Below are 10,071 nucleotides of genomic sequence, written 5' to 3' on the forward strand. Positions count from 1 at the left end.
GGGCCCGCGCAGCGCCGAGCCGAGGGCGCCGGTGGCGCAGGGCGGCAGCAGCGCGGGCAGGCCGGGCGGCGACAGCAGGCGGCCCTGCTCCAACAGCCGCAGCACGCTGCACGTGGCGGCGGTCTCCGACACCACGGAGCGCAGCTCCGAGTCCTTGCCCTGGTCCTTCTTCTGCTTGGTTCGCCGGTTCTGGAACCAGACCTTCACCTGCGCGCAGAGATGCGGGAGGGGAAGTGGGAGAGGGCAGGGAACGCGGGGTCAGACGCGGCGGGCGGGCGAGGGCCTGGGTCACCGGGACCCTCCCCACCCCGGCGCTCGCCGCAGCCCCACCCCGCCGCAGAGGGTCTGGGCTGGTCAGTTGCTGGCGGAGCCGCCACGAGGGGACAGCACTCCACTGGACCACATTTCCGGGTCAGGCAGGCAGGCCCAGGCCAGGGCAGGTTACAAAAGCAAAGTAAGGAAGAAAAACAGGCATTTCACTGGGCTGCGGCGACCCCCGCGGAGGAGTTTGGGGTTCACACGCTGGAGAATCAGCACAGCCCGTGAGCCTAAGGCCGGAGGTTGGGGGGCGGGGAGCGTGCAGGAGGCCAAGGTGGCTGGGGACAGTGTTTCTCTGCCTTTCTAGATCCCTAGCCCAATGAGTTCAAATTTAGCCCCAGAAAAACGTACTTGTGCTTCTTAGAGGTTCCGAAGGCCCGCTTTCTGCTTGTTAGGCCAAAACCTGACCCTAACCCAGCAACACACAGGGAAGGAAGGGATCGAAAGCAGCCGGTGGCGGTGGTGCGGGCGGAGCTCTTAGGCCAAGCCTTCGCCACCAGCTAGTTAAAAGGTCTGGAGGACTCTCAATTCATCACTCCCTCTGCACTCCATTGGGAACTTTGGAATCATGGAAGGAAGGCAGGAGGCTGAGGGAGACGAAGTACATTCCAGCCCCTTCCCCTTCTCTTTCTACTCTTCTAGCCTAGAATAGAGGGTGGTGGCTATATGGGGAAAAAATCCTGTTTAAATTCTGAAAGCTAAAGGGGGTTAACACGGACTATGCCAAGTCAAACACAGATTTTCCTATCTGCTCCGTCCTCATTGTGCATTACTCAGCCCGGATGTTGGGCCTAAAATGCCGTGCACGTGCTTGAGGGCTGGCCATAGGGAAAAAGACTAAAAAAAGAGAACTGACCAAGCCCTAAACAGCCCCCTTGGGGCAAAACCTTCCTCTGGGTTTCATTTGCTCTGGGCCCTCAGCTCACACCAGCAGCTCCAAAACAGCATGGAACATAAAATGCAAAAGATGCAATGTGCAGGGCAGATCCCTGTCCGCGGCACAGGGTCAGCGCCTAAGGAACCCCAGAGCACTGCTCGGGCTGGCTTTTAAGGGTGGAGGCTGCCAGATTTGCACAGGCTCTGAGAGTTGGCACCGCTTTCTAACCCTACTTCCTGCAGAATTGATCTGGGTGCTGGGGAAAGCTAAAGCCCCAAAACGGGGTGTTACTGGGACTATAGCCAAGATGGTATGTGTCCAAACTGGGGAAAGCAGCCTTTTGTAAATCAGAAGCCATCCAAAAATTCCCAAGTCTGAGAGCCAAAAGGGACAGACTACCGGGCCCGCTTGGCCAAGCCTAGGTGTACAGAAATTAGACCACGGAGGATTTGAGGGTGAGGACAGGAAATGGCAGTTTAAGAAAGAAGGAAGAGCCTGAGACCTTCACCCCATCCATTCCGTCTCCCCCACGTCTCTGGGAGGTTCTGTCCAAAGCAAGGGAGACAGCGAGGAAAGGCAGGGTGGAGCGCTGGAGGGGAGAGCAAGCCTGGTGCTGCGGGCAGCCGGGCGGCGGTACCTGGGTCTCGGACAGGTTGAGCTGCCGGGCCAGCTCAGTTCTCTCCCGGCCCACCACGTACTGGCAACGCTGGAACTCCATCTCCAGCCGGTAGAGCTGCTCCGCCGTGAAGGACGTGCGCGTCCTCTTGGGCCGGTCGAGGTCCAAGCCCTTGGGCAGGATGATTTCTCGGATCGAGCCCTTGGCATCTAGGGAAGGGCAGACATCAGCCCCCGGAGCCGCGGCTTTCCTTTGCCTCCTCCCCCGAGCTAGCTAGGGACAGGGTCCAGCAGGCTGAGGCGGGTGCCCGCGGTGGCCATCAAGCCGAGAGCCTGTGGGTGTGTGGAGGCCAAGGTGCTAACTGTAACCCCGTCAGCTGGAAGAGCACCCAGACTGCCATTGTGGGGTGTCCAGACCCCGGAGGAGGGTAAACCTCAGTTCCAAACGGGTGGCTGTTTCTTCCCGCCAGGGAGCCTGTGCTGCGCGCCCAGTATTCCGGGGGGGGCGCCTACTGAGAGCCCAGCCCAGTGCGGTCCCGACTGCAGCGCAGCCTTCGCTCTACGGTCCCCACCCCCACCCCGGGTCCCCGGCCCGCTGCGGGGCAGGCGGCGGAAGGAGGAGGGACCCACCGTCCGCCCGCGGGCCTGGCTATCTGCGAGCGGGGGCGGCGCCGGCTGAAACCGGGCCTGGGCGCCGCCGGTGCCGGGGAGGAGCGCACGACACTTCTTGAGCGAGGCCGGGCCCAGCCAAGAGGCGGCCTCCGCAGCCCGGAGACCCAGCGGTGTGTGCAGGCGGCAGCGCGCAGGCCGGGGGCGCAGGCCCTCGGCTCCGCCAGCTCAGGGGCCGGCGCTGCCCCGCGCGGCCGAGGGCTGCCTTCCGCGCCCGCGCTCCCCTGGGCGCGCTCTGCCCTCCGGGGCGCAGCAGCCCGCAGGCCGCCGGCAGCAGGCCCCCGTCCCGAAGGGTGCGCACTCCCGCCCGCCGGATTCGGGTCCCAGCCGCAGCTCGGTGGCCCTTCCCCTCCGCGCAGCGCCGGGCCCCTTCCCAGCGGCCGGGAGAGCCGCGGGGCTGCGAGGGCCGAGGCTCGGGGCAGCGCTGTCCGGGGAGCCCGGGCACGCTTCCCCGCGGCCCCCAGAGCGAGGACCAGCAACTTTCTCCCGAGCGCTCGCTCGCAGCCCCGGGCGGCGACGCGCGGCGGCCGGGGCTTCCCCCAAAGGACGCGCCCCGGAGCCCAGCCCGCGCCTACCTCGGACCAGGATCCGGCGGCAGTAGTCGGGGTCGGCGGAGGGGCTGGCTTTGCTCTTGCTGCAGTCCTCCGCGGCGCCCGCCGCAAAGGCGCCCTGCGGCTCCTTGAGGAAGGCGGCGGGCAGGCTCCCCTCGGCGCCCTTGAGCTCGCGGCTCTCCTTGTGCGCGCCCTTCGGGACCCGGGCGGCCTCGGCGTCCGAGTGGCACCGGACGTCCATCTTGTCTGGCTTCCCGAACATCGGCGAAGCGGCACAGGCAGGAGGAAGGGGAGGGGGCGGGAGGAGAGGCGGCCGGGCCGGGACCCCCGCCTCGCAGCCCCGCGCGGGCGCGCCGGGACGGGGGGTGCCCGCGGGCTCCTGGGCGAGGCTCAGCGGCGGGGGCTCGGCGGCGGCCGGCTGCTCCGGGTCCCGCGCGGCGTGGCCGGGCCGCCTCGCTCCTCCGGCCGCGTCCGGCGTCCCCAGCCCGGAGAGCGGGCACCACGGCGCGACTCCGGGAGGCGGCGGCTCCGCCCGTGACCGCGGCGCCCGAGTTGTGGAGTCCGGCACCGGGGACGCAGGCTCGCTGCTGCAATTGATTACGGGTAATTTCGCGGCCCCCACGTTTCAGTTACCTCATGAATACACTAAATTGTTTGGATAATATATCAGATCGTAATGGATGGTTTCTGTCCTTGTCCCCAATCAAGCAGGGGTTTAGCCAGTGAATAAACGGAAATGATTGGTCTTGCTTTCGGGAAACACAATCAAAGACCCACACTTCCAGAAAAACTTTTGACAAGATTCATCCCGAATTGTTAGCGCCATTAGCAGGCATTATTAACTTTCTCTTTGCCTTTGACCTTCCTGCTCACATACTGGCTAAACGGGGTTTCCTCCAGCCTGGCCAGATAGCGCTGGGGGGGGGGGGGGGTGCCGCTCAGTCCCCGTAGCAGGAGACAGCAGTTGCCTCCGGGTGGGGAGAGTAGGGGGGAGAGAAGTTCCCCCCAAGTCTCTCCCCCGCGCTCCAAAAAGCCCAGCGCTCTCCCAGCGGCTTCTTAACACACCTCCGCGCCGACAGCCATCTTAAACTGCCGCCCCTCTTCCCGTACCCCGGTTAGATTTTTTTTTTTCATGCCTGCACCTCCAGCAGCCCCGAGGCAGCCCATTCAAAGGGCAGCTTTGTACTCGGAGTCCAGCAAGAGGGGGGTGAAGGAAAGGAGGGAGGGAGGGAGGGGAAAGAGGGAGAGAGAGAGAGAGAGAGAGAGAGCAAAAAATCTCAACTGTGAGATCTGCTTCAAAAAAAAAAGTTTCCCCCTAGCTATTTCATTGTCTTGCTACAATGTCTTTGAGAAAAGCAACAGCCAGTAATCCAATAACAGCATTGATTAGGCCACAATGATTCAATTCAGGCGCGCGGCCTTGTGCGCGGAGCCTGCTCCAGCCCTCCTCGTCACCTTGCCGGGGCAGAAGCCCTCTCCACGCCGCTCTCCCCATTCATTCCTTTATGGGAAACGCGGAGCAAAAGGAGTGAAAGATGGCAATTATCTAATTGGACTATTAACAAACAGTCCTGTGAGTGCGGCGGTCTGGCGTGGCTCCTGGGCGGGGGAAGGGCCGCGCTCCCGGCCTCATTCACAAAGAGCGCTGGGGCCGCGGAGGAAAGGGGCTTTTAAAAGGACTGAGGGGGTGGGCAGGAGAGGTGGGAGGTTTGGCTGAGAATTTTTCCACACAATTCCGAGAATGGGGCGGAGGCGGGCGGGGAGGGGCCAGTGGGGAGGGCGGCCGGTGTGCCGCGGCCGGGAGGGCTCCGCGCCCGCCCCGCCGTCGGCTGTCCTCGAGGCGGTGGAGGGCCGGGCCCCGCTCCTCCCGCTCCTCCCGGGCCGCTCCCTCGCCGCCGGCGCCTCGGGTCGAGTCCAGGGCACCCTCGGGGTCGGGCTCTGCGACTGGGGTGCTGGGTGACGTCCGCTGGGCGGGCAACACCCCGAGGTGGCCCACGGAGCCCCAGACGCGGGTTCCGGGCGGGCCGCCTCCCGGGCCACCCGCGGGGGACCCGGCTGGACGGAAGACAGGCCCCTCTGCCAGCCGGCCACCGCCTCCACCGCCGCTGGACCCGACGCGGCGCCGCTGCGGGGTGGCCCGACCCGCTTGCTGGGGTCCGCCCTGTGTCTGCTCCGCTGCGGGTCGGAACTGCAGCCCGGACGCACGCGGGCACACGCGCCAGGCGGGGCGGAGCGGCACGGCCAGCGTGCGGCGTCCCGACTCCTCAGAGTGCAGCTGAGATCCCGACGGCCACCCGGGGGTCCAGGCCGAGGCCTCAGGGCTCTGCCGCCTGAGGCGGGGCGTCCGCAGGACAGCTGCCACCCGCCAAGCCAAGGCCGGCAGGGCTGTTTAAAGGAAGAGAAGTGGGCAGTCCACCGCTTCTTTCCGATTTCTAGAGAGCCGGCCCTCCCCCTCCCCCTCCCCCTTCTTAGAGACAAACTTAGCCTATTTTGTTAGCCAGAGCGTTTGTGGGTTCGGTTGATTCTCTTGAGCGCTGGCATATTGTCCAATCCCAGTTAACATTCTTGAGCCGCTCTCGGGAAGGTAACAGCCCACGTTAGGGCTACCTGAACGAACGGAGGCTCTGGGAGTTCAGTGACTTGTCCAAAGCTCGGGTTAGTGAACTCCTTTCTGGCTGACCTCACAAGTGTCCGGGTCTTAGAAATTTCTCAGGACCAGGCTGCATTTCCCAGTCACTCCAGGCTTTGAGTTTTACAGAATTCCCAAGGGATGAGATGTAGGTTAGATCCCTTAGTGTTGATGCCAGAACATTCTGAGTATTTGACATTCGTTTTCATTTCGCCTCCCGTCCAAACGACATGAGGCAGAGGCAGATACGCGAAGGTTTGCTTCTGGCCCTGCTGTTTAGTACCAGCAGGACCATTTCTTAGGAGCCCAACCTGGTTCGGGTGAATAAAGTTCAGTTCCCTGTGTCTCAAAGTTGTTAGGTGACTGTCTGGGGCCAGAGCTCAAGAATGCATATTTCTACTGGCTAGGGAAGGCGGCGGTTCTTTTTACAACTTGGTTGGAAAATTGTGCCTTTGGAGTTGGGGACACTACATCCTGAGGGCAGACACACTTGTGGGTCTACAAACACTCGGTGAGAAAGAAGGCTGTGGAAGTGCCTGGCTTGATGGAATTTATCAAGTTCTGGAAAAGCCAGGACCAAGGCAGCATTCAGGAGCGCTCTCTCTCTCTCTCTCTCTCTCTCTCTCTCTCTCTCTAGCTGTTCCCATGATCTAGAACAAACCAATTAACTATGTGAATCACTGGCTTTAGTCATAGCTCCATATCTGAAGCACAAATAATATTGTTGTCAGATGCCCACCCAGGCCCCAAGAACTTGAAATAACAAAATTAAATAAAAGTCAACTACCAACTACATTTTCTTTGTTCTGTATAGGGATCTGTGCTTTTCCCTTCCTTCCTCCCTCCCCTCTGTCTCCCCTTTCCTCTCTCCCCCAGCTTCCTCTCTCTCTCTCTCTCTCTCTCTCTCTCTCTCTCTCTCACTGGATTAAAATTCTGTGGGCATCCATCCAGAAAAACCATGACAGGTTTCCCAGAGGACACATGGAGAATGGAAGCCCTGGATGGAAATCTCAGGAAAGCAGCTGCTGCCCTCAGCCAAATGAAAGCTGTGTGTCCATTGGCAAAAGAAAGGAGGGAACTCACTCAATTGTTTGGATAATCTGAGAATCGCCGGTGCTGTGCAGCACGCGTGAGGACATGGGGCTGCTCCAGGTGAAAGTGCTTTATTCCTCTGCCTAAATTCTTCTCCCCTCCCGGTGCCCTGCTGCACCCACAAGTCTGTCTGCAGCTGCAGAGAGACTCAGAATAGAACTGCAGAGCTGGAAGGATTTTTAGAGATCTTCCATTCCAGAACCTTCATTTGAATTGACAGATGAGGAAAATGAGCTGGAAAAGACAAAGCTACTTATTAAGGGTTAGACAACAGGTTCCTGGGGGCCTCTGGGCTGCAGTCCTGATCTCCCAACCTTGCCCAGGCTTCCTTAAGAGAATGCACTCTTTGGGCCTGGGTGAGATGATGCTAGCGAAATGAATGTGCCTTTCATAGTGTAGGCCTCTGCACACTTTCACAGGGGCATTAGAACTGCAGGATAAAGAAGGTGCTGAGCAGTCCTCCCTCATCTTCCCAAAGGAAATAGGAGGTGAAATTTTCTGGAAAAGAGATCCAAGACCTTCTTAGACTGTGAGGAAGACTCATGGCTTCCTGTATCGTATTTCAAAAAGAAGTTGCATCAAAGAAGAAAGAGGCCAGCAGAAAGGAAGTCTTTCTAAGAGTAAGCTGGGGTTCTCAACATACTTAACTAAAAACCAGGATAACTGGCATTTACACAAACTTTCATCCGCAAAGTTGCCAGCGGTGGACAGCTCACTCTTGCCAAGTTACTTATGTCCCTGTCCTGCAGGAAGCTGTTGGGGCAATGGAAACATAAATGAGCCACAAGCTTTGCTGAACGTCTAAAATGGAGCATGTAGTTGTACATACGGGTATTTCTGTCCTGTTCCACCTAAGGACCAGCCGGTGTACCGGTGTACCGAAAGGCAAACTCTGGATTAGTCTATTTACATTTAAAGCGGTGGGTTTCATGTCTCAGCCTTGAATAGCACATCAAGAAATCAAGCTTTGTCAGTGAATTAATGTTTTGAATATGAAGCATTCCGTTGTAGGTGATATTACTTACTTAGAATGATGATATTACTTAGAATGATATTACTCAGTTTTTAAAAAATGGAACAAAAGCAACCAAAGAAGTGGAGTACATATGGAGTTTGTAGTCACTCACATTACATAATTCATATGTACAGCTCCCTCCCTCCAATCCTTACTAGACACTCATTTCTCTGTGTGACTCAGTATTTTGTCTACAAAATAAGTTTAGCTCAGCCACATGCGAGCATCAAATAACTAAAATCGAGTGCTTTAAGTGGTGCCTGGCAGGGTGAGAGCACTGTCAATAAATCTTTGACATTAGTGTCCTCATCCATGCACCTCTGTGGGATCAGTCTTAGGTACCTAGAACAAGAGACACCAAGAAAGAAGCAGGAGCCAGCCAGAACAAACGACTGCTTCTGGGAGCAAGTAGCAGAGGTGGCTGGCTTGAGCATCCAGGACATAAGGGTGCCATGTGCTCCTTAGGTTCTCCTAGCCGGAAATGTGCTGCCATTCCTCCCATCAAGGGCTGTACCTGATTTTGGGTAGCTTTGTCATAGCCTTGATCAACAAAATTGTATGGAAGTGGCCTTGTGCTCCCTGGGGGCCTTAAAGCAGAAGGTGCAGTTAGCTGATGACCCCAGCTGCCCTGTTGAAGGAAAAGCAACCTAGGGAAAAAGAGGCTACAAGAGCAAGTGTGGGACTTAGCCTATGACATAAATGTCAGTGAGCAGGAAGGTGAGGTGGGGGCCATCTGGTGTTCGTGGTAGCTTTATGAGGGATCTTGGCATGACCCTTTGATGTTGAATCCTACACAGTCTCGAGCAAATATATGGTGGTAGTTGCTTTAAACTGCTAAACTTTGGGTGTGTTTGTTATGCTTCAGAAAACCTATTTTATGGAGGAGAAACTGAGGCCCAGCCATTTGTCAATAGTCCAAGCTAAGGAGCACCACAGACCAGAACCAACCAGCACCATCCAGCACCAAACTGTGGTGATGGTGGTGGTGGTGTTCGTGGAATCAAGGCACTCTGCGGCTCCCTCAGAATTACCCAACCCTAAGGGAGAGTTGTGTGTTTTTCCTTCCATGTTTCAGAGTGACCTGCTAAAAGTTGGGCTAATAAAGAACCCAGTTTGGTAGACGGATATTAAAAGAACAGGTGTGTTAAACACAGCAAAAGTGGTCCCTGCCAGGGTGCTTCTATGCTTCTCCTGAGAGTGAGGGTAGCATCTTCTTGGGACCCAGACCCAGAGTCCTGCCTTTCTTTTCTCTTCTTTTCTTTAAAAAATTTTTAAATAAAAGCTTTTATTTTCTCTTTATGGGCATTTTTCTGCGATGCATGTATGTGTGCCATGCGCCTGCAGAGACTGGAAGCCGGTGTGGAACCCCTAGACGGAAACTACAGGCGGCTGCCAATCGCTGTTGAAGCTGAGCGCTACCAGAAGAGAAGCCAGTGCTCTCAGCCTTCTATCTAGCTTCTTCCCTTCTCTTTAAAAAGAGAAATAAAAAGCCAGGTTGGCTTCTCACCTTTAGGAACGACAGATACACTGATGCTTAGAATGGTGACTGCGGAGCAACCACAGGTGGCCCTGCAGCTCCTTGAAATTCTCCCGGTGAAGCATTCTGGGAGAAGGAAAGGAAGCTGGATTTTTATTAAACATTTTCTAAGTCACAAAGAACTTTGAAGTTTTCAGGGAAGCCTGGTTATAAAGTGTCTTTCTAACAGGGTATATTTGTGTTTCAGAGCATCTTTAAACCCATCATTTTCTGTGATACCTCACAGCCTGAAAATCAGCTGGAGCCATTTATTCAACAAGTAGGTAGTGACTCCATGCAAGGCTCCCAGATCCTCCCTATATCAAAACCGTGAAGTGCTTTCCGTCCAGGTGCAGGATGCACCTAGAATCCCTTCCTCTACACAGCTCACCCCACCAGCTGTGACTGGGTCCTGTGCTCAGACCACTTCAGCCCCGGCTCAAAGCCTGCTGTGCTGGCGTTGTTTTACCGTGTTTCCTCTATCCTGGCTGACCTTGACCTTCTAAATCTTTGTGCCTCTACCTCTCTGGTGCTGAAATTACAGCTGGGTATCACCACACCCAGCGCAGGGCTGCCAGCATACGAGACAGCGCTCTGTTAAGCAAGAACCTAGTTAATTTTTTAACTTTTTTTAAAAGAAAGGGCCTCACCGTTTAACCCAGACTGGCACCCGCCTAGCCCTCCTCCCCTGCCTTGTGAGCACTGAGGCTCAGCACACTACCACACTCCTCCCTAAACCTCATTTCAAAGAGTTTAACCCTCTGGCTGCTGAGCCACCAGGCACTTAGA

At 56.9% G+C, this 10,071-nt stretch overlaps 1 protein-coding gene across 1 annotated transcript in view; it reads right to left on the reverse strand.

Annotated features, from left to right (window-relative positions):
• Nucleotides 1-3,338, reverse strand: part of Vax1 (ventral anterior homeobox 1) — a 5,513-nt gene extending 2,175 nt beyond the window's left edge. The window contains exons 1-3 of the mRNA XM_055591763.1: nucleotides 3,055-3,338; nucleotides 1,833-2,020; nucleotides 5-207 (exon numbers count right to left, since the gene is read on the reverse strand). Of these exons, the coding sequence (XP_055447738.1) occupies nucleotides 5-207; nucleotides 1,833-2,020; nucleotides 3,055-3,292 (629 nt within the window). The 5' untranslated portion in view covers nucleotides 3,293-3,338. The remainder of the gene's footprint in view (nucleotides 1-4; nucleotides 208-1,832; nucleotides 2,021-3,054) is intronic.
• Nucleotides 3,339-10,071: the final 6,733 nt, after the last annotated feature.

The sequence above is a fragment of the Psammomys obesus genome, unplaced genomic scaffold (assembly GCF_907164565.1).
Source record: "Psammomys obesus unplaced genomic scaffold, mPsaObe1.curated_primary_1811, whole genome shotgun sequence".
Taxonomy (NCBI): Eukaryota; Metazoa; Chordata; class Mammalia; order Rodentia; family Muridae; genus Psammomys; species Psammomys obesus.